The following is a 24,463-nucleotide window of genomic DNA, read 5'->3' as shown; positions in this document are numbered from 1 at the left end:
CAAAACACAAATCATCATCTCTCTTAGTCCACCACAACAGCCTCGGTATCAGATAGTCAGTATATAGCCTACTACAGTATACTCAGCATCTCTATCACAGAAAAAAAAGAAAAAAAAAGAGACGGACAGAGAGAGAGAGAGAGAGAGAGAGAGAGAGAGAGAGAGAGAGCGTCCTTTACGCTGATTTCATCCCGCATGGTGTTTGTTTATGTTGTGATTAGTGTAGCCTACAACTCTCATCTTGCTTACACAGGGTTTGAATAAATGTGAGTTTCTTTATTAGTTTATTAGTTGTTGTTTCTTACACTGGGCAGGGGTTCTCAGTCTATCAGATCAATCCTGGTTAAGTATATTAGTAAACTCATTATTGGTCACTCTGAGCTCGGACCTCCGGACCAAAACAGCTGTTTCCTCCTGGGAGAGGTTCGGCCTCTGGCGTCGCTGTTTCCTCCGTCCATGTCCAAGTATAAAATGACAAACTTGCAGCGCGCATCGCCCTCCGCGCAGTTAAAGGTGAGGAGAGGAGCTCATTTGATTGGTGAAGATCTGACTCGGCTGTGTCAAACCCACTCCACGCCTTTCTCTCCTCCTCCTGTCTCCCTCCCGCCCTGTCTCCTCCCTCTTCACCGTTTGCACCGGTGGGAGGGACGAGGGGAGGGCTTGCGCTGGTCTAAGTCTGACTGCGTGGCCCACCAAACTTGCGAAATGGACCTGGGCCACACCCCGTTGACGTGGCGAAGCTGCCCTGAGGTTAGACTTCGCCCGGTCTACAAAACTAGGGCCCTATATTTTGCCTTTATTTGATAGCATAGTTGAGAGAGACAGGAAATGGGGAGGCAGAAAGAGAGGGAATGACATACAGTAAAGGCCGACTGCAGCAAGGACTATAGCCTCTGCATTTGGGGCACGTGCTCTACCCACTGCGCCACACGGCGCCCCTTGTCATGTCTAACTTGAATACCTCTAAATTGGTGTAGATGAGAGAAATAAACATGGACGTCAGGCTTGTGTCGAATTGTATTTATGGATCCCAAGCGCACGGTTGGAGTGTCAGAATAATGGGAGATGTTATCATGTTATCTGCCTTGTTGAGTCAGACCTGTCCTGCAGGAGCCAGAACCAACACAGTGGAAGTGATGCATCTCACACCTCATCACCAACTCCATTACTATTATTTTACCCACAATCAAACATTAGCTTGTTCAAATCAAAAGGCCACCGGCAGATTTTGTTGTTAAGATAAATTATACACAAAGCAGCACAGTTAATCTGCCCAAAAGCAAATGAAAGACCTGCTGCTGCTGCTTCTGCTGCTGTAGGTCTGTTAAAGACGATGAATCTGGTTCACCAGATCAAGACCTTTACCCTTTGGTTCAAAGAAAAATCAGTGAATACAGTAGCTCATTATTGATTGCTGCTCAATAGCTCTGATTAAAAAAACATTAGTGGAGCCCCAGCTCTTTTACCTGGATGAAAATGTGAACATCATCATTATTCTTTTCACAATCACACGGCAAAGATACAGAAAATGTGGTGATTTTTTTCCTTTTCCACTCTGACGTCAGTGGTGTAGTTGTACAGGAAACGCTCTTTAATATTTCATTCTTTCTTTTTTTTTTGCATAAAAAAGTGTAGCAGTTATCGTCTTCTCTCTCAAACTTCAACAACTGGACTCATCATGACATCTCCCTTCCTGTGCTGAAGTATTCTGATGAATCCTCTGCTTTCATTGCTTCATAAAAACTCCTGAATGTGGATAATTTCAATAGAACTGATCCTGCAGGCCTCGATCAGAAGATGACCTTTAATATTAACAATGCCTTTTTCTTTCTCTCTCTCCTTTTCTCACCACTCAGGTGGACGTCTGGCCAGAGAAATGTTCTACATTCCTCAGAACGCGTGTGGGAGAAACTGCTCACTCGACACAGGTCTGGTCAGAGCTAACTGTGCCACACCTTTTTTCCCTCTAACGGCTCGGGTCTGGAGAAATTCAGAACCGGGCATGCACGTGTTATTCAGAGTTTGAAAAAAGGATTCTCGCACATCTCCACACAAACAGCAGTAGTGTGTTATCTCTGCCCGGGCAGGACAGGTTGATGCCATTAGTTCAGCTACAATGCTGCTACTCTGGAAAGTAAATAGAGAGAGGGGCTGACACACTGACTTCAGTGTTCCTGCCTCAGAGAGACTGAGATGAAAGTCTGTCTTTTAAAATACCTGACTATGTTGTGATGGTAAATGCCTGAGGCGTTTTATAATACGTGCTGCACTCACACAATTTGTTTGTTCGGATTCTCGCTTAAGGACATTATCACATGTGGAACGGAGGAGCTGGGAATTGAACCGCTGATTTTCCAATGACCTATTATCTGTCCTGAGGCACACTTTGTGATGCTACTTTCTGTTGTTGTAGATGAACATAAATGGGTATGAGCAATATATTTATACTATCATCTGACATATAATGTAAAATGGCATTGCTCCTAGTGAAGAACCCCAAATCCCCTCTGTTTTACTTTATATCTTCATTACTTTAGAGCAGGTATCAGGTCATTATTTGGCTCTGCAGCACCAGTTTGGTTCACGCTCTCATAACAGTGTGTCCAGCCGCAGCAGTTAATGGCAGAAAAAGCTCTAAAAATCTACTGTCCACTACCTGTTCAGGGACAGCTGAGCAAACAGCAGACGTACACAGTTAGAGAACAGCTGGTGAACATAATGGAGCATTCAGCAATTAACGACAAAGATAAGACCCACTTATATAAGCACTAAATTAAGGACAAAGAAAGATAGTTATAATATGTAGTCATAATTTGGCAAGGGGCAGTAAGTTGTGACTTCATTAATCGCAGACGCTGTACAGGAGCAGAATAGTGTTAAAGCTTTGTAAGATTTGGTCAAATATTACAAGTCTCCACTTGTGTAAATTTAGCTTGTGCTGTTTTATGTCGAGAAAAAAGAGAGAAACCAGAACAATCATACTGTAGCTGGAAGAGAGTGACCTGACCCACCAGACAGAAACAGAAACATTCATTTCTCCATAAAAATGATAATGTTGCTCCATAACTGCTGGATGCACAAATAAGCAAATGTATGTTAACAAATTCAGCATAAACTTAAATATTATGCCAGAGGTGTTTTCACAACTTGTTTGCATAGCCAAAATCCAGGTAGGTCAAAATCCAGTAAGTGTCTATGGCACCTATGGTCAAGTCCTGGTTTTATATTTGTGATGTTGTCTGATAAAATCACCAAATGTTCAAGTCAAAGACAAAATCTGAGCTGGAATTTCTGCAGAGAAAGAGGATCACACAAAATGTAACAGACTTTTATCAGAGGCTGGTCTGAATGTCGAACTTCCTCCGTTTAATATGTAGAAATGGTCGGAGCAGTTACTACGAAGCTTCAATACTGACAACTTCTCTTTCTTCTCTTCTCTCTGCCCAGTGAATGGTACGTTTAGTTATTCCTCTGCCTCCTCTTGTAATGAAAATACCTGTAATAAAAGCAGTCTCTCCTCCATTTGTATTGGAAGTGCTCCTCTTCAGCAGTCAGGAAACCAGAGCAGCGCAGTGGACAGTGGCTTGTCACTTCACTGAGCAGAAAAAGAATCAGCATAGGAATAACTTTTATTGATAAGTAGTTTTCACACTTCCGAGGGATTTGACTTGATGTATTTGTGCAAAAAAAAAAAAAAAAAAAAGGACAAGCGAAATAAATAAATAAGAAACTATAGTAAAAGAAAACTGCACACAGTATATAAATAGAGCTGTGCAATATGTACAGGAGTGTGTGAGTGGACATAGTGCATCTTGGAGCATAAAGTGTCCAGGGAATTGTCCACTTGTATTTATGTTCTAGTGTTACTGGAGGGGAGACAGAGTAAGTGTGGTTTCTGGTCTTGTTTATAAGGTCAGCAGCAGTGGGGGAAAATCAGTGGTAGAAGTACGGTCAGTCAGTCAGTCAGTCAGTCAGTCAGTCAGTCCGTCCTGCTTTGTTATCCACACAAACAATCGCTGCAGAATCTTAAAAATCTCCTGTACTTATTCCAAAATGTATCTGCTATATATACTATATCATTTTGGGGAGTTGCTGTTTATGTGTGTTGTTATGTACAAATGTTACAAACCACAACACTCTAAGTTATTGCTCTAAAGTCCCACTGGACATCAGAAACTCCACACAGCGCTTTAAGATTATTAGCTATGCCTTTCACTGACCTGCTGACAGCACTCAAATTAAGACCAATAAATAAAAACCATAAAATAAAATCTTAATTATCATCTGTTGAACTGAATGAAAACATTTATGTCCATTATACATTTTAATGGCCAGACCTCATTGACTAGACCAGGGATTGTTTAGCAGACATACAATACAGTACATTTAAATGGCTGTAACAATAAAACCAGATGCTGCTGTGCTGTGCCAAACAAAATTCAAAAAGTGTCTGTCTGTAAAGCATGATCGCACACCCTGGAGGTGAAAAAACAGGATACTTGTGTTTTATTTAGAGACTACACACTGTAATTCCAGTTTTCCCCCTGCGGTGTAATATTGACCAGCCTCTCCTCCAGAAAAAAAGAAAAGTAAAGTGAATCCCCGTGGTTTGCTCCAACTCAACACGCATCAGTGGCTCTGTGAAAAATGCCCAATCAGTATTCATATGCTGAGGAGAGCTCAAGCTCCCAGATATCTCGAGAGTGAAGCTGGGATGAGACGGAGGATGGTACTGAATACCTAACACATATCAATCCTCTGCCTCACTCTAATCAAACATTAAGCCTCTAAACTGTACACTCACCGCCCGTGGAAAAGACCCGGCTGCAGGTTTTTGATCTCCTAGATGGGTTGTGTTTTGGAGTGATAAGACAGATGTTTGTGTGGCTGTTAACAGCTCTCCGGCTGCCAAGTGAGTCCGCCGCTACATTGCATTGCATTCCAGTTGATTTTATTTCACAGACCCTCCAGCTCCAGACGCAGGCACCTGGCCAAAACAATTACACAGTAATAACTTAAAGCACCTGAGTTTAGCACACAAAGTGAATACTAAATTACAGAGTGCTCTGTGTGAACTGTGCGTGTGTGTGTGTGTGATTCCAGGGAGCTTTGACATGCAGTTCGACCTTCAAGTCGGGGTGGGTACTCTAGTTGTGGCCAAGCCCCTGGATGCAGAGGTGCAGTCTGCGTACAACATGACAGTGCAGGTGACAGATGGGACCAACTTTGCCACAGCACAGGTACACACACTCTTGATTTGTTATGCACTGGCACTGCCTCTTACACACTCCACACCACATCCTATTAAAACGTTGTCGCCTCTTCCTAGGGAGGCTGTTTACTCTCTGCTTTTCGTCCTTCCTACACACACGCTCTCTTTTTTTCTGAAATTATCTCTGGCTGACTATGAAATGTGCTTTTTGTTGTTTTGTTCCTGTGATCCCGCTGCTCTTGGCCGGCCCTTCTAGAGCTGCCTTGTAAGGGAAATCCCTGATATCAGTGGATTTATGGGATTAGCCTGGGTAACTAAGGTCAAGTGTTTCTATAAATATAAGAAAATGCTATCATCCCTCTTGGACAACACATTGTCAAGTTTGGAAAAGGACCATAAATATTGTTTTGCCGTTGTGTAAAAGGAAAGTGATAATATTTCCAGTTGTATCTTTACCTTGCAAATGCAAAAATCCGAGGGGGATGTGACCCTACAACTGTGTCAAGTATTATCAAAGCGTATTCTACACAAGCGCTCTTATCTTTAAGGATAATAGACTGAGAGCGCTCTCCTCTGTGCCTTTCTGACTTTTCAAACTCCTGTCTGCCTCTTCGCAACCTCAGGTGTTCATCCGGATACAAGACAGCAACGACAACCCTCCTGTCTTCTCCCAGCCGGCGTACGATGTCAGCATCTCAGAGGACGTGCCGGTGGACACGGAGCTGCTGAGGGTCAGAGCGTCGGACATGGACGAGCGTGCCCGTCTGAGCTTCTCCATCTACGGCAGCGTGGACCCGGCCAGCATGAGGCTGTTCAGGGTCAACCCTGGCACAGGAGTGGTCTACATAGCGGACAGGCTGGATTACGAGGCCCGAACTCAGCACATCCTCACTATCATGGTGAGCAGTGGGGGGAGGGGCGTGGAGGAAAGACTTCTTGTCCTGTGTGTGTGTGTGTGTGTGTGTGTGTGTCTGTGCACTCTTCCAAGTGATGCTTCTCTTGGCAACTCTGCCTGCCTTACTTAATTTTAGCTGATTTCTTTCATTTATCACCTCATACAACGTTATCCATATTCATCTATCATTTTGCCTGATGCTGCTTTAGGTCAAGGATCAGGAATTTCCATTTAACCGTGACCTGGCTCGTATCCTGGTGGCGGTGGAGGACTCCAATGATAACATCCCCTACTTCACGAGCACCGTATATGATGCAGTGGCCTATGAGTCTTCTCCCGTAGGCACTTCTGTGCTGCAAGTTACGGCCTTAGACAAAGACAACGGGATTAATGGGCGACTCACGTACACGGTGGAAGCAGGTACGATGCCATCTGAAAGTAAAGACGTTCATTAATTCACTTTTTCTCTTGTCTTCTGTTTTGAACTGTTTCTGTGTCGTGACTGAACTGTTTTATGCTTTTTAATGCTTTATTAGAGGATAACAAATTGGGATTAAAATTCTATTTTTCATATTTATCAGTGTCTGTATCCTTTCTGCTAATTTCAGGTAACACTGCTGGCGTGTTTGGCATTGATAATGCCACAGGCCTTATCTTCATTGCCAGGGACCTGGATCTCACCTGTGTGGGCTTCTACACCCTCACTGTTCGCGTTACAGACAGTGGATTTCCTCCATTAATGGCAACAGCTTCAGTTCGCATCTCCATGATACTCTCAGACTCTTCTATACCCAAATTTTCCCAGAAGGAGTATCAGGCTGAGGTAAAGAGAAAGATGGCTGACTTAACGGATGGGTGTATTGGAGAGAGAGCTTAAAAGTGAGAGACGGGTAGAGTAAAGAAAGGCTGGTCAGGAGGGATTAAAGGTACCATATTGTATAAAGTGAGATTTCAATGTGTTTTTTTTTATTATAAAGCAAGTCTAGGTTCCATATTAATACAGTAAAAGTATCAAAGCGCTCGGCCCACAGAGAAATGTTCACAGCCAGTATGAAAACTGATTCTTAAAACGAGCTGTCAGGACTTTTTTTTAAGAGTGCACTGGTTTTGTATTGCACTCCCACATTGTCAGAGTCACAGTGGAAAATCATGGTTAAAACTGATGCAGCAACACCGCAGATGTTTCTTTTATCGTCCGCATTCTTTTTTCCGTCCACCTTCATTACCCACAATCCAACTGGGCTGCTGACATTTTGTTCAGAGTCTGTTATGTAAGTAACAGCTAATGTAGGTACAGATTTTTACTAAGTCTGTGAATGTTCTTAAAGGTCCCATATTGCTGTGTGACATTTTCATGCTTTTTTTTTTTTCATTTTTTCGTAGGTGCAGCTTCTATATTGGTACTGTGAAAGTAACACAGTGCTCAGTCCTCAGAGAAATGCACTGTCTGTATTCAGAAACTCAAAATGAACTGCAGGACCTCTGTAACTGCAGCATGACAGGATTTAGTTTTGTGAATGTTTTAGTAAAGTCTGTTATGCTTATCTGATCACTCAGAAAACAGCCAGCCAATCAGAGGAGAGGCTCAGAGCCTCCTCTGCTCTGATTGGCTCATCAATCTTTTGTCACTTCAGAGAGAGGAAACTACAGTGAGATGGTCTTTGGTTGTTAAAACCACAAATAGATACTCTCTGATCAACACCTGAAATGATAACACTTGGAAATTGTAAGACGTGGGATCCTTTATGGGGAAATACAGTGTTATCAATTAAAAAGTGCACATAACCTCCTAAAAGTACCTGTTTTTTGGGAATAACCGGTGGCTTTGTTTTTCCAGATAATGGAGAACAGCACCATTGGAACTTATGTGACCACCATCAGCGCCCTCAGCCGCTCCACACTCGTTTATGACATCATCAGGGGGAACGAGGAGCGCTGCTTCCTCATCAACCAGCACACCGGTGTCATCAGCACACGCAGACTACTTGACTTTGAGGTTCACTGACGCTTCTGCATCTTTCAAAACTCAGCGTAGACATGATTTTTTTAACAGAAAGTTTGGGTGAATTTTCATTTTCTGTTCATTTTTTAAATGAACAGAGATACAAACTTGCAGCCTTTTTAAAATATAAATGCACTGTTATGTCATGAGCTCACATAATACATTTTAAATAATTAAATAGGAATATGTGCTAAAAGTTTAGGCAGCCTCTGAAATCAGTGCTTCGTAGCTGCTCCTGGCAGATATGACAGCTCTAGGACACATTTTGTAGTAGCTAAGACTGTATATTTTCGATTTGGGAATGTATACGCACTCTTCTTACAGTTCACATGAGGTTCTGGGGTATTTTTAGGTTGTCTGGCACAGGCAGCATGGTTAAGATCCACCCACAGATTTCCAATGATGTTCAAATCAGGGGGGTGTGAGGGCCGTTCTGCTTGTGTTTTCCTCAAAGTGGTTCATCGTGGATTTTGAGGTTTGTTTTGGATCACTGTCCCGCTGTTAGCAGCCAGCTCTCTTTTCAGTTTCACTCTCTCGACTAACTTCATTTGCATACGGAATTTTCTGATGTTAAGTGGAATCCATTCTTCTCTGTGCAATGTTTCCTGTGCCAATGACACACACAACCCCAAAGCAGAATATTTCCACCCCCGTGATTAACAGTTGGCAGGATGTTCTTCTCATCAAATGCTGCTCTTTTATTTTCCCCAAAAATGCCCTTGGTGATTGTGGTCAAAGAGCTCAATATTTAACTCCATCTGCCAACAACACTTGTTTCCAAAACAACTCTGGCTCATCCAGATGTTGCTCTGCAGACTTCTGATGTTGACTTTTGTGATGAGGTCGCAGGAAACTTTTGTTTCTGATGACTCCTGCATGCAGATCCTGTTTGTGCACAGCGGAACAGTGCACGGTGCACCCTGACTCCTGTGTCAGTTAAACCCTCCTGCAGCCCCTAAACACTCACATGGGGTTCTTGTTTCGTCCTGCACAGCTGATGTGCAACTTCATCTGAAAGTTTTCTCGTCCTCCAGACCTTGCCCTGACCTCTGCAACCCCCTGTAGCTGCCATTACTTAATTGCATTTTGGACAGTGGAGATTTCCAGCTGAAAGTGCTTTGATATCTTTTTACGGCCTCCCCTTCTTTGCAGGCATCAATTAGGTTTTTTCTTTTCGCAGATCCTCAGTCAGTTGCTCAGAGCCGACTGTGCTTGTTGAGCATTACTACAAAGTAAAAGTCAGAGATTTTACCAGCTCTGGAAATGTCAAGAGCTGACGCTTCCTAATGAGAACTCTTGACCTGCCTCACAAGGTTTAAAGAGTCAATTAAAGCCTAATGATTTAACATCGTTCTGCATGTAATACCAGTAAAAACTTTTGCACTGTGACTGTTATTTTTTGTGCTTTTTAAGTTCTTGGAGTACAAATGACAGTGCATTAATATTTAAAGGAATGCTGAAATGTGTGTCTGTTTCCTGCACAGGTAGCGTTTGTTGCTTTTTACCTTTAGAAAAACACGTACTGTACTTTCTCAAGGGTTCATAACACTGCTGCATAAAACTGTAGGATTTTAAAACAGCGCTTTTCCTTATTATGTTTCTTTGTTTTGGCAGAAAACAACCTCCTACTTCCTGGCGGTGCAGGCCCTGAGTGTGGCTGGAATGGAGGCCACCACTGCTGTCATCATCCAAGTCGGGGATGTCAACGACAGCCCACCTGTCTTCCAACAAACCAGGTATCAGTGGTGGTTACGGCCGATTGACAGAGTAGACGTTTGGTGCTGATGTGCTATTATCTGGACTCATTTTTATGTTCCTCTTCTCCTTGACAGGTATGTGGGTGAAATCAGCGAGGCGGCTCCGGTCAACACCGTGGTGCTGGCGGAGGACGGTAACCCTCTGGTCATCCAGGCAACGGACAGGGATCGCAATCATAACGCCCTGCTGGTGTTCCAGATCGTAGACGACACCGCTCGCATGTTTTTCAGCGTGGACTCGGGAACTGGATCAATTAGGTAGGTGACATGTAGAAGTCAGGGAGAGGACATCTGATAGAGCTCATAATCTCTTAAAGGGATAGTTCACCCAAAATTCAAATTTCACTCATTATCTACTCACCCTCATGTCGACTAAGAGCTGTGAGAATTTTCAGAGTCCTCCGTGCCTTCTCTGAGTTACATGAGAAATTGTTTCGAAAAAAATTAAATAAGTCTATATTTTAAGCTTGTTTGTAGCGGAAGCTCCCAGTTTCTCGGTTCATAGCTCTTCCTGTGTCATTGCAAATCTCGCGAGATTTGCACTGACCGGCGGAATAATTTCTCATGTTGGGGCTTCAATACAAGAGGGACATTACAGGCGAGCAGTATGGAGGTATTTGGATGTTTTTTGGTGTGTCTTTTTGGACGAAGAAAGTTGGTATCCATTGACAACCATTATATGGACAAATACTGCTGTGCGGACCCCCCCGTAACTCAGAGAAGGAACGGAGGACTCTCAAATGAAAATTCTCACAGCTCATAGTCGACATGAGGGTGAGTAGATAATGAGTGAAATTTGAATTTTGGGTGAACTATCCCTTTAACTTTTTTTCTTTTTTCTTTTTTTTTAAATTTCAGGACAATTGCCAGTCTGGACTATGAAACCTTCTCTGAGTTCCTCTTTCGGGTTCATGTTAGAGACAGTGGGCAGCCTCCTAGGAGCGCTGACAGCCCAGCAGAGGTGCTCATAAAGGTAAGTCAATGAGATAGAGTGAGCTGTCACTGCCTACAAATGTTACACTCAGCTCTATTGAAATCTCTATTTCTGCCCTGTCTTAGGTGATCAACATCAATGACTCACCTCCAAAGTTTTCCCAGGACGCCTACGAGTCCGTCCTCCTCCTGCCAACCTACATGAGAGTGGAGGTCCTCAGAGTCGAGGCCTTCGACCCCGATATGACCTCTGACCTCACGCTGAACCCTGAGAAGTCGATCAGCCCCGTGCTGGTTTACTCTCTGGTGGACAATAATGCGGAGTACTTCTCTGTGGAGCGCTACACTGGAGTTGTCACCGTCATCAATCAGAATCTCAATAAAGATCGTTACCGCTTTAATGTGAAGGCAAGTGACTGGCCTCCAGTGGACGTGTCATGTGATTAGATTTCTGTGTCCTGTCACTAGCTTAGATAAGCAGCGTGCTGCCGGCTTAGACCGGCTTAGATAGTAATGATTTCCACAGGGAAGTCACAGCTGAGGGTCAGTTCCCAGGGTGCTCACTGTCTCATAGAATACTTCAGATAGATGGGTGGTCTGCAGACAGGAAACAGTCATGAAACAGCGCTGGACATGCATCCTCTGCATCCTATATAGATATCAGATAAGACACTCATACCTTTCTGTTTCTGTCTGTTCTTAAGGTTTGGGATGGACGTTTCTCCAGCATGGCGTCTGTAACAGTTCTTGTGCGTGAAGCTATAGACAGCGGCCTTCTCTTCACTTTCCCCTCTTACTCCGCCTCCATCCCAGAGAACGTACCCAACGTCACCGTGGTGACCGTGATCAACACGGTCGGCCACCGGCTCAACGAGCCGCTGAAGTACTCGCTGCTGAACCCCGGCGGACGCTTCACCATCCGGCCGACCTGCGGAGTGGTGCTCACCACCGGCGTGCCCTTTGACCGCGAGGAGGAGGAGAGTTACGAGCTGGTGGTGGAGGTCAGCAGAGAAGATGAGATTCTGAGAGTGTCCAGGGTGACTGTACAAGTGCAGGTGGGTATAGAGACGTGTGTGTGCATGAAGTGTCTTATTTCCCCCAAGCATTGACATTTGACATGTGCTAACTCTTTTGCTCCATGTGTCTTTCCTGTCAAGTAAATGTACACTACACTGTAGCTTTGTGAAACATTTATTCCTTCATTCCACCCTTCTATGACTGCGTTTACATGGACTTCAGTAACCTGGTTTTGATCAGAGTTTTTAAAGGGATAGTTCACCCAAAATTCAAATTTCACTTTGGACGAACTGGGAAGAGGACAGACCCTGGTTCCTCCAAATTTGACGAACCGGGAAGAGGAGCTTCCGCTACAAACAAGCTTGAAATATAGACTTATTTAATTTTTTTCTGGACAATTTCGCATTTCGGGCTTCAATACAAGACGGACATTACATACGAGCAGCATGGAGGTATTTGGATGTTTTTTGGTGTGTCTTTTTGTTACAAAGACAGTTGGTATCCATTTGCAACCGTCATATGGACATGCACTGCTACGCCGAGACCCCCTGTAACTCAGAGAAGCCACGGATAACTCTGAAACTTCTCCCAGCCCTTAGTTGACATGAGGGTGAGTAGATAATGAGTGAAATTTCAATTTTGGGTGAACTATCCCTTTAAGTATCCCATTTTTGTTTGATCATTTAAACACCATATCCCGAATTTGATCAAAATCAGGATAACCATCAAAACCGGGATACTGAAGTGCATGTAAACGCAGGCAATGTCTCAGTTATGTTTAGTTTGTGTTTGTTTTGTTCTCCAGATCATAGCTACGCTGTGCAGAAGTTATTTCCGACCCTGAAAAAACAAACGACTGCAGCTCTATTAAATGTGTTGTTGTGGTATGGTTTCAGTATGCAGGATGCACAATAGTGTCGATAAAACAACAGGAACAAGCAGATGGAGAACATATACTGCAATCTGTCAAGCACTGATTCTTCAAATCCCTCAATTCCCACCCAAGTCTCCTTTCCAGCGCTCCTCACAATGACCTCGTTAGGTTTTCTCAAAATAACTGTCCTTTCTCCAGGTGGAGGATGTGAATGACAACACTCCAGAGTTTGTAAACCTCCCCTACTACGCTGCAGTGCAGGTGGAAGCCGAGCCAGGATCGCCTATCTTCAGGGTGTCAGCCGTGGACCGAGACTGGGGTCTGAATGGAGAGGTGACCTACAGCCTCAAGGAGCAGCACAGGAACTTTCAGGTGAGCTCTCTCCAGCCGTTTAATTTCATACAGGGGCAATACATCTAAAGAAATGACAGTTTTATGGTACGTACTAGTATTTACATCTTCCCTGCAGGTGAATCCTGTGACAGGAGAGCTGACCTTGAAGAGAGCCTTCGAAGTGGATTTATCTAATGCCGAGTACAAGCTGCTCCTCCTGGCCACGGACAGCGGCTTCCCCCCGCTGTCCAGCGAGGTGGAGCTGCCCGTCACCGTGGTGAATAAAGCCATGCCGGTGTTCGACAAGCCCTTCTACGGCGTCACTGTCAGAGAGGACGTGGACATGTCCACCTCCGTCCTGTGCATCAACGCCACCAGCCCCGAAGGCCAGAGCGTCATCTTCAGCCTGACGGACGGAGACCCTCTGCTGCAGTTCGACATCGGCTTCGACTCGGGGATCATCATCGTCATTTACCCGCTGGACTACGAGGCCGTGCAGTACTATCGCCTGACGGTCAAGGCTACGGACACGCTGACCGGGGCCAAGTCCGAGGTGGACGTGGACATCGTGGTGCTGGACGTGAACGACAACCCCCCGCAGTTCCAGAACAATTCCTACTCCTCAGTGCTCCCTGAGAACTCCATGATCGGAACCACAGTGTTACAGGTGTGTGTGTGTGTGTGTGTGTGTGTTGGTCTGTTTACTGAGTCTGGCCAGTGTTTATTCTTACTGAATGATTGTTTACACTTAAGACTCACCTCAGCAGCACTGAGGCTGAATATCAGATGCCCAATCATTTATTTATGAGCTGATGGAGTGATATTTCCCTAGGAAAATTTCCCAGTGGAAGTTCTTGACCTTTAGCGGATAATAGACCAGTGACAAATCATGTTTGCACAAGATGATTCCAAGACGCTGCTGCATTAAAACCATTGATTTTTCTGACAGTTTCTTCAGTTGCTCATCAAAACAGGTTATTGGCCTCATTTGACTGTATTATTGAACTTTACTCGAATCTGGAAGGGAATTAAAGAATAATTTATCACATTAATGTTCATCCTGATTTAAATCACACCCAGGCAGCACTGGTCACTTCAAAGAGCATATGATGTGAAATGTACATTCTTAGCACCTTGGACATAACCATAACAATTACATTTTGTTATTTCAACTCAAGATCAAACAAACAGTGAATTATATTCCCCCTACCTCAATATGAATGCAATACTTTTGAAGTCATCTTTTTGCCTTTTCATTATTATATACTTGATAATGTGACATTTTCAAACAAAATAATGATGCTGGATCTTCAGTGAGTTTTTGATGTGTTGTTAGATCCCCAGAGAAACCTAGAACTCTATTTACTTTTTGTGTCTCCATGGCAGCAACAGGCAGAGACAGAGACATCATGTTCTAATGCAAATGCGATATCTCCGTTTCACCTCCTCAACCGAACTTCCTCAAATGAAGCACAAGCATTTATTAAAACTCAAGGATGAACTGATTAGATTCTTTTGATCACCAAAAAACATGTTTTTTTAGGCCTCTTGAATGTGGTGTCATAAGACCATGAAGAAATCTGTTTAGATTTGGCTCAAACTGATCAGTTTGTGGTTGACAAAGGTCAAAGTTCAAGCTCACGTACTGTATCTGGAACGTGTAGGGGAATGTCATTACCTCTGGCACACTGTGACCTCACATAACACTTTTGCCTGTAACTCACAAATTCACACAGATTATGACACAATTCCACTCTAATATATATAGGGATAATATGAAATGTCATGATTTTATATTCAAATGGTGAAATGACACCATATTTCAGGGCTGTAACTCAGGAAGGGGAGATAGTGACCGTATTTCCTGCACCTTCGCTTTTTGGCAGAGGCAAACAACAGCGGCGCAGTAATTCTACTTACATTCTGATTCAATGGATCCAAGTAAACGAATCAGATCTTATATTGAATAATGCATGAGGCTGAGCAAAGTTTAATGTTCCTCTCGCTGTAGGTTTTTGCCCAGGACCAAGACTCAGAGAAGAACGCTATCGTGAGCTACCAGATCCTGTCCGACATCTACAACAGCAGCGACTTCTTCCACATCGACAGCAGCAGCGGGCTGGTATTCACCGCACGCCTGCTCGACTATGAGCTCGTCCAGCGCTACAACTTCATAGTCAGGGCGACGGACAGCGGAGAGCCCGCCCTCAGCAGTGATGTTAGTGTTACCGTGACTGTTACTGACACAAACGACAATCCACCTAATTTCAGCCAAACGCTGTACGAGGCCTTTGTCAGCGAGCTGGCTCCCCGGGGACACTTTGTGACTTGTGTTCAGGCGTCAGACGCTGACATCTGTGATGCTCAGAGGCTGCGGTAAGACAAGAGAAAAGCTCTGGGTTTGGTTTGTTTTTTTTGTTGTATTGCTTTGTACCAGTGGTGCTATGACTTTCTGTACACGGTCTGAAGAAAGTTCAATCTGCTGCTAAACTTTTTCATTCATTCTGTTTTGAAAGGCACTTCTCTCACCAGGGTATTTGTTTTTTTGTTGTCCTGGCCAAAACATTTGTTTGTCATTTTCTCTCCATCTTTTGTACTTAAGGCAGTTTTCATCCTGCACATTGTCAAGAAAAGTAGATCTGTTGATTTTCAGCTGCTTCGGATAACATCCGAAATAACATCAAACGCTATAATCATCATTGTACTCATTCTTTTTATTCGCCTTCAGCTACAGTATTCTCTCTGGGAATGAGAGGATGACTTTTATGATGGAGCCAGATACAGGGGTGCTCAGTCTGTCTAACAAGAGGAGACAAGGCATGAAACTCTCATATCAACTCAATGTGTCGGTGTCAGATGGAGTCTTCACCAACACTGCTCAGGTGAGGCAGCTTCTCTGCACTTGCAATTTACTTCTGTCAACTGGTTTGGTCTTTTTCTAACCTCTACAGTGTTGATACACAGCTGCTTAGCGACCCGTAGTAACCCCTGGCTGCGGATTTATTATACTCGCAGCTGTCCAGTATGACCACAGTTTTTTTTTTTGTTTTTTTTTTACTACTGGCTGCTGAGCAACTCTGCAGTTTGGAGGTTAATGTGCGTTCGTGTCATATCAGATTTACTATGAGGATGAGCTGCCAACTGGAAAAAAAATGTTCACATCTGTCTCTTAGTGGTAATTACAAGTGGGACATGGGGGGGGGATTTTTTGGCTCTGTTACACCACATCTCTGATAACCTACATAACAAGCTGCAGCAACAACATGTCACCCCAGTTCCTTGTTTTCTGCTGACATGATGTGAACACAGTTTACATGGGGCCACAAAACACATTAAGTGTAGTTTTTACCTGTCTGAGTTAAGGTTTATTTAAGATAAAGATTCAATTGATTTGATTTAAGTCTCATCCTTAAAGTTTCCGTATGTCTTGTTAAGGTTTTTCCTTATCCTGGTGTTATAGTTAAGGAAATCACGTAAAGTCAGTTAAACCACTTCGCAAAAACCCTTAATGACCAACATAAGGAACAAATTAAAGGCACATCTGAGTCTTAGCAGCAGCAAGGATGAGTTTATAGTGATAATGAAGAAAATGAAGAGTACGCCGCAACAGGGAGACACTTGATGATACAGCAGAATTTTACAGCTCTGAAATCACTGCTGCAAGTGCCTTAACCTTTTCCTTAACTAAGGAAACCTCTTAAGAAATTCCATGCTTTACATTTAAGTAACTCCCTCAGCTAAGATGACCATCTCTGAATGACTTTAAGAAGAAGAAGACATTAACTAAATACATATCAGCAGACCATGAGGATGATGATGGCAGTGATGATTGTAACAGTGACGTTCATTCACAGGTGGTGGTACGCGTCCTGGGAGCGAACCTGTACAGCCCCGTGTTCAGCCAGAGGTTCTACCTGGCTGAGGTCCGAGAAAACGCTCCTCCAGGGACAAAGGTCATCCAGGTAACCTTACTAAGTACTGTAGTATTTCCTTTCAGGTAGGCTGCTCTTGTTATGAAATGTCAGTCTGCCTTCCTGACTGTCTGTGTGGACCTCCAGGTTCGTGCCACAGATGAGGACTCGGGCTTGTTTGGACAGATCACCTACTCCTTCATCAACGACCTGGGGAAAACTCAGTTTGCCATCGATGCAGATGGAGTCGTAATCACTCTTCAGAAATTAGACAGAGAAAATCCTCTTAACAAGGACATGGTGCTGACTGTCATGGCTCTGGATGGTGGAGGTATGTATGTATACAGTATGTTAATGTCATAGAATAAAAAGGAGAAAAGGTGTTTGCGCTCTTGCTCACTGTCCAAAAAAAAAAAAAATCCTCTTTTCAACAAACATTTGAGAGCAACAGGAGGAAAAGGCTCGCACACTGATCAAAAATGGCAGTGTCCACTAGAAGATGGCTGTGTATAGGCCGAAACGTTTTTGTATTACTTATTTTTGTTTCTTTATTTTATTTTATCACCATGGTTGCACTTTTTTGTTGTTTGATGGACCATTAAATCTTTGTTGCATCCGTTAATCTCTGGTGGACACTGCCATTTTTGATCAATGTCATAGAATAACCAGAATGACCTATGATCTACTCATCTGTGCTGTGTCATTTTTCCAGGCCGTGCGTCCTTTTGCACAGTGCGAGTGGTTCTTGCGGATGAGAACGACAATGCCCCTCGGTTCAGAGCTGTGGAGTACCGCATGAGCATTAAAGCCAATGTTGCCAAAGGTTCTCTGGTGACACAGATCCAGGCCACTGACCCTGATGCTGGACCTAATGGACGGATCACATACTCTCTCTACAGCGAGGCACGCCTGTCACTGGTTGATGTGCTGGAGGTCAGAGCGTTTTACACATAGCTGTACTCTCTGTTGTAATGAGGCTGTAAAAATATTCTCAGGTCCCTCAGGAACAAATCTAACCAGGTCCAAACCTCAACAATGTGTCTGATGACAGGAAACCTTATTAAAAGTGATGCTGATACCCTCTTTTTTCAATTAAGAGATATTCTCAATTGACACCCCCTCCCCATTTCAGAGGATTAACAGCCATCTGTTAGCTGTAGATTATATATTTCTACTCATCAAATCAAAATGATGTTGTATTAAGATCGATGCTTCAGTCAATTTTCAGTGTTTAAAAGGGAAGTGCAATTAAATGAACATGAACGATTAAATGAAAGAAAAAAAAAGCTGTAGTAGAAAAGGCTAATATGACATGAAGGGATATTAAGAAGTAGCGGTGGCTCATAAATATAAATAGATAACGGGAAATCCATGGGAATAAAACGACAAGTTCAGTGAAGCCAGAGGCCATTAAGAGAAAAAAGCTGTGGAGGCTTATTGGCTCAGACACAGATGAGTTCAGACTGGGAGTCGGAGATGTGTTTCTAGGATTATTATCTCTAAAGTAGATCTAAATAATGCTGTGATCTTGCTGGTTCCCAGGTGGAGCCAGACAGCGGTTGGATGATGACTAAAAGCACGGTGGACCACCTCCAGGGGACCGTGCTGTCCTTCTTTGTCAAAGCCACGGACTGCGGCTCTCCAGCCAAACACTCCCTGGTGTCGGCCTTCATCCACGTGGTCCCCCCGGACGCTTTCGTCCCCTCCTTCAGCCAGCCTCAGTACTCCTTCACCATCCCCGAGGACACGGCGGTGGGAACGGCCCTGGGCTCTGTGTACTTAGGCCCCGCGCAGAGCGGCTTCTTCACCACGGTCGGAGGGGAGACGTTCGACAGCAACGAGGGAGGGACGTTCCTGGTGGAGAGGGAGACCGGTCTGATCCGCCTGGTCAAGCCGCTAGACTACGAGCAGGTCGGCACCTTCCGCTTCAAGGTGGCGGCGACAACAAGGAGAGATCTGATCGAGGCCGTGTCCACCGTGGACGTGGAAGTTAAGGTTGGTGATGAAGTTAAACACAGAGCTTACCAGACTTTTTGTTTCTATCTGTTTTATTTCAATTGTATGTATGTGATACTGTTTTGTAGGGGTGAGAGAAAAAATCGATTCACATAAATATCGCGATATCTTTTTTGACGATTTTTAATTTATTTATTTTTTTTCAAAAATCAATTTCTTTTTTGAAAAAAATGTTGTTGTTTATTTATCTTTTTTTTTCTTTTTGAATTTTTTTTGTTGTTGTTGAAAATTATTAAAAATATTGTGCAATGTGCATTTGTTAGCCTTTTTTACATACAGAGAGTCCAGGTTTTGAAAAGGGTTTAAGTTCACTTTATAATGGAGTATTTTAATTTATAGGCTCCTACAGTATTTGTGTGCAGATAAATGTTAAAATGCAGACTAAAAATTGAGAGAATCGGCAATATCGTAGAATCGCAATTTAAATGGAATCACCATCCAAAAAATCGTAGAAGAATCAAATCGGGAGAAAAGCATATCGTCCCAGCCCCACTGTTTTGATTTTGTTTTGTTTTGTCTTGTTTTAAATTTTAAAAGCTCTGCACTTCTTTATTGTTTGCACTATTATTGCATTGTATTATAATTGTTTTAACTATTGTAAAGCACATTGAGTTTGCTCTGTGCATGAAATGCGCTTTATAAATTATATTGAATTGAATTGAATTGAAATACTACTGTAAATCAGAAGCACAACATTATAAAGAAAAGAACAATGCTTATCGTAGCCACTGTGATAACAAAATTCTAAATGGCTGCGAAACAGGAGAGATTCCCAGTTCTTCCTCGAAGGAATATGCACTTGTAAATACTTCATGTGTTTTCTGTCAAGATTTATGATTAATGCAACAATGCAGCAGATTAAAACAAAATACATTCACAGATTCAGACATTCAAAAGAAGTCTTTAACATCAGCTTATAGTCCATGAGCCAAGACCCCAAAATTGGCCTCCCGCAATCGAACGGGTGGGCAATTTCTAGTTTGTTTTTTTGACTTGGTAGACATCTCTAGTGAGCAGTTTGGCATGATAACCATTGCAAACAGGTAGCTTAGTGGTGGTTATCATGTGTTGAATAGGTGGACCGGTAGAGTGGAAACTTGAAAACTGTGTATAGTGCTTGTTCGGTATTATGCTGTTTGTTGACCACTCAGTGCCTAAATCACTTCAAGGATGTTTTTCCCTTTTATCAAGACCCTACTGTAATAATAACAGACTCACCTCAGGAATATGTGAATGAAAATGTGATAAAAATTAGAACATACACATGAAATAGCCAAAGTTTTTAGAGTGTTTTACTTTTCATGCAATAACAAGAACAAACAAATATTTTTTTACACAATTAAAATCAACTAAAGAGCTTGCTCCTTCTGTCACAAATAATGTGGAGCATACTGCCAGTACAGTATTTCAAGTGTCCCTCTGTCAATGACCTACGCCTGGCCAACAGCCTGAACGAGTTCTACTACCACTTTGAAAGACAATGGGACAGACCTGATATCCCCCACACCTCCAACCACCAGCTATCGATCAGCAACAGCTCCTCCACACCTCGATCACCTACACAGCCCCACACCCCAGAGCCACCCTCCCCCACACCTCTCACACCACTTCATCACTCCATCATAGAAATCAAATCAAATCAAAGAAGGAGAGGTGAAGAGACTGTTTAAACGGCTGAACCCGTGCAAAGCTGCAGGCCCAAACTCTAGCCGTTTTCCTACTAACATCAGCGGGTCGACGCAGGTTTTTTAAATGCGGGTCGACCCGCTAACAATCGGCATTTGGCTCCTTTCCCATTGACCAAAATGAGCCGGGTCTGTCCGTCTAACCCCCGCATAAACTAGTCGCCCCGCTTTCATTCGCAGTGCGAGAAACACCGTGTCATGCCCCAGCCGCCCGCCATGGAGGACAGCGAGTCTGCCGCGGCCACAACATGTCAGTTAAACAGACTGTCGCTTCTTTTTTTTCAATCTTTTTTGGTCAGTGTTCTTTGATCTTCAAATCCCAGGGTTAGGGCTACTTAAGTCGGAGAAATGGGAGGTCGGACTAATGGACGCAAAAATAAAGAAATGTATGGTCGGAGAAATGGGTAGTCAGACAGACGTCCCGGGTTGACGCGGGTCGGTGCGTTTGTGGGTTTAAACGGGTTTTGGCCAGTGGGAAAGGGGTATAAGTCTCCCCCTCCACCCTGAAGCACTGAGCCAATCAGCTGTCTCCGGTGTTCACACACATTTTTAACACCTCACTGGAGAACTGTCATGTGCCAGCTTGCTTCAAGGCCTCAGCCATTGTTCCAGTTCCAAAAAAGACAAGGATCACAGGCCTTAATGACTACAGACCCGTTGCTCTGACTTCTGTGGTCATGAAGACTTTTGAGTGCCTCGTCTTGACCCACCTTAAGGACATTACAGTTCACCTACAGAGCCAACAGATCTGTAGATGATGCTGTAAACATGGCCCTCCACTAGCACCTGGACTCCCCAGGATCCTACGCCAGGGTACAGTTTGTGGACTTCAGCTCTGCCTTCAATACGATCATCCCAGCTCTGCTCTGTGACAAGCTCTGCAGCTTAATGTGCCTGACTCCATGTGCAGGTGGATTACGGACTTCCTGACTGACAGACGGTAGTTCGTGAGGCTGGGGAAGCATGACTCTGACACCCGGACCATCAGCACTGGATCCCCCCAAGGTTGCGTCCTTTCTCCTCTGCTGTTCTCCCTGTACACCAACAGCTGCACATCTGGACACCAGTCTGTCAAGCTCCTGAAATTTGCTGACACCACCCTCATCGGCCTCATCTCTGATGGGGACGAGTCGGCCTACAGGAGCGAGACGGACCCTCTGGTGTCATGGTGCAGCATGAACAACCTGGAGCTGAACGCTCTGAAGACAGTGGAGATGATAGTGGACTTCATAAAGGACCCACCTGCCCTCCCCCCTGTCATCCTCTGTGACTCTACAGCGACCCTGGTTGAGTCCTTCTGCTTCCTGGGCACCACCATCTCCCAGGAGCTCCAATGGGAGCAGAACATCAGCTCCCTCACCAAGAAGCCTCAGCAGAGGATAGGCTATACTTCCTGCTGCAGCTGAAGAAGTTTCACCTCCCTGTGAAGATGCTGGTGAACTTCTACACTGCCACCACTGAATCCATCCTCACATCCTCCATGTCAGTCTGGTGTGCTGCAGCTACAGCCAGAGACAAGGCCAAACTGCAGCGTGTCATTCACTCTGCCCAGAGGGTGATCGGCTGCAGCCTCCCATCTCTTCAAGAGCTGTACATCTCCAGGACCCGGAGACCAGAGCCAGAATAGCTGCTGACCCCTCTCACCCTGGACACAAACTCTTCCAGCCCCTCCCCTCTGGCAAAAGGCTCCGGTCCATCCGGACCAGGACCTCACGCCACAAGAACAGTTTCTTCCTCTCTGCAGTCAGCCTAATGAACAATGCCCCAGTTCCCCCTAAATAACCCTAAACCTATGGATGTAATATGCTATAATGTTAATGTCATCTTTACTCACTACATCTTAGCCTTCTTAACCTTGGATGTATATATAAACCATTAAAAATGTTACCTGTATAATGTGATTTCACAAAAGTCCTCTGCTACTTCCTGCTAACAGCAGTATTAAAGCCGATTTTCCCCCTCGCTCCCTCATGCACCCAGTGGAATTAGCGCCAACTAGTGGTGCAAACAAATATTATCTGCAGGGCCTTTCTGCAACTGCAAAGGTGCTCTAAATCATCAGTAGTGGCACACAAATTATGAAATGTGCAACATCGGAGAATGGCCATAATTGGTGTATATGGCATTTTTATGGTCAAAATAGTGAATGCATGATAAATATTGTTAAGCTACTCTTGTGCGAAGGTTATCATACCAATTAATAATCTGGACATATATAGGAATAATAAAATAGCAACAAGAATTTGCCCACCCTTTCGATTGCGATTGGTGGTCTGGCTCATGGACTATTAAAGGAATGTAAAGTAATTAAACTGCTTTAATTAATTTCAAAGTTCAAATCATGTGGGATTTTTTAAATTCAGTGAAGACTTGTCATTTTGCAGATCCTGGATGTGAATGACAATAAGCCAGTGTTTGAAACCAACACCTACGTGGCCACAGTGATGGAGGGAATGCCTGCAGGGACCAGAGTGGTTCAAGTGCGTGCTCTTGATCCAGACTGGGGCTTCAATGGACAGGTGTGTGACAGACAAGTTCAAGTGTCACTGTGTATTTGTTCTTTTTATGTTTTGCTTCAAATAAAAAAGCTGTTTTGTCTTTTTTTTTTGGTCTTTTTTTCTTTTGAATGACAGGTAACCTACAGACTCGGGCCTCTGCTCACCTACAACATGGACCTGACCAGGGACGCCCCCGGCCCCGTCACGATGAGCTCCGTCTTCGCCCTCGACAGCAAAACAGGCTGGATCACCACGGTGAGTCAGATGGACCACGAGGCCTGCTCCGGCTACACCTTCGAGGTGGTGGCCTCCGACCTGGGAGAGCTGCTGTCCCTCTCCTCCACCACCGTGGTAACCATCACCGTGTCGGACGTCAACGACAACCCGCCGCGCTTCGAGAGGGAGCTGTACCGGGGCGCCGTGAAGGAGAGCGATCCCCTCGGCGAGGTGGTGGCTGCGCTGAAAACAAAAGACGGAGACGGCACGGATCAAAACCGTCAAGTTAACTTTTACATCACCGGTAAGGAAGCTGTGAGAACAGTAAAAAAAAAAAAAAAATTCAGCCCAACACGCGGCTCCTGTGCAGCAGTAATATTCCCTCATGCAGGGAGATAATGTTGAGCTGCATAAAAAATATTCATTGGCCTAATGGGGTTGTTATTACTAAAGGTCAAATTTTAAATAAATTTTAACTGAAATGTCAAACATGACTAACCTTTTGTTTTTTATATTTCCCTTTTCATTTTAATTCACCAAGGTATGCATTATATAACACAACACTTGAAGCAAGGTCAAGTAACACTACGTATTCAAGTTTTTAATTCTCATATAGGAGGCAATGAAAAAAAACTAAATATGCTCTGTAATTTGCAACAGAACCAACCAGCCTCAAAATGTCTTCTTTGGATGATTCTTGCAAAATTATTATTCGGAAATCCACTCTCACACAGGACTTTGTGATCACTCGCTCCTTTTTTTATGAGAGCTATAAAGCAGCATTGTGAGGCCTCTCCAGCAAAGCTCTCACCTTGATGATGAGTTAGATGTTTTCCATTCATATAATAGCCCACTGTCTGATAATGGCTAAGGATGATATATTTTTGGCCTGGTGTTCTGGCATTTAAAGGTACTGATTGGCCTAATGGAAGCTTTGTAATAAAAGGTCAGATTTTTAAACTCTGAAAAGGCCACTGCCGCTTACACCACCAGGCGGGTTTACACGCCGATGATAGATGTTTATTGATTGCGCCAAGTGCTACCTGCAGTATTTGTGTGCATGTGTTTGTGTGTGGATGGATTAATAAGGCTTCCCATCTGTTTACAAGTCTTT

At 43.9% G+C, this 24,463-nt stretch overlaps 1 protein-coding gene across 1 annotated transcript in view; it reads left to right on the top strand.

Moving 5' to 3' along the window:
- fat3b (FAT atypical cadherin 3b) overlaps positions 1-24,463 on the top strand; it is a 78,784-nt gene that overhangs the window by 27,014 nt on the left and 27,307 nt on the right. Inside the window, exons 10-30 of the mRNA XM_085798453.1 lie at positions 1,857-1,928; positions 5,104-5,240; positions 5,836-6,111; positions 6,317-6,527; positions 6,716-6,930; positions 7,945-8,103; positions 9,724-9,845; positions 9,942-10,124; positions 10,725-10,839; positions 10,926-11,207; positions 11,504-11,854; positions 12,889-13,062; positions 13,160-13,690; positions 15,035-15,399; positions 15,752-15,905; positions 16,878-16,985; positions 17,082-17,265; positions 17,647-17,867; positions 18,477-18,929; positions 23,020-23,154; positions 23,269-23,653. Of these exons, the coding sequence (XP_085654579.1) occupies positions 1,857-1,928; positions 5,104-5,240; positions 5,836-6,111; positions 6,317-6,527; positions 6,716-6,930; positions 7,945-8,103; positions 9,724-9,845; positions 9,942-10,124; positions 10,725-10,839; positions 10,926-11,207; positions 11,504-11,854; positions 12,889-13,062; positions 13,160-13,690; positions 15,035-15,399; positions 15,752-15,905; positions 16,878-16,985; positions 17,082-17,265; positions 17,647-17,867; positions 18,477-18,929; positions 23,020-23,154; positions 23,269-23,653 (4,833 nt within the window). The remainder of the gene's footprint in view (positions 1-1,856; positions 1,929-5,103; positions 5,241-5,835; positions 6,112-6,316; positions 6,528-6,715; positions 6,931-7,944; positions 8,104-9,723; positions 9,846-9,941; positions 10,125-10,724; positions 10,840-10,925; positions 11,208-11,503; positions 11,855-12,888; positions 13,063-13,159; positions 13,691-15,034; positions 15,400-15,751; positions 15,906-16,877; positions 16,986-17,081; positions 17,266-17,646; positions 17,868-18,476; positions 18,930-23,019; positions 23,155-23,268; positions 23,654-24,463) is intronic.

The sequence above is a fragment of the Trachurus japonicus genome, chromosome 14 (genome assembly GCF_045865225.1).
Source record: "Trachurus japonicus isolate A0001 chromosome 14, Traja_1.0".
NCBI classification, from domain to species: Eukaryota; Metazoa; Chordata; class Actinopteri; order Carangiformes; family Carangidae; genus Trachurus; species Trachurus japonicus.
This window is presented reverse-complemented; position numbering and strand designations above follow the sequence as displayed.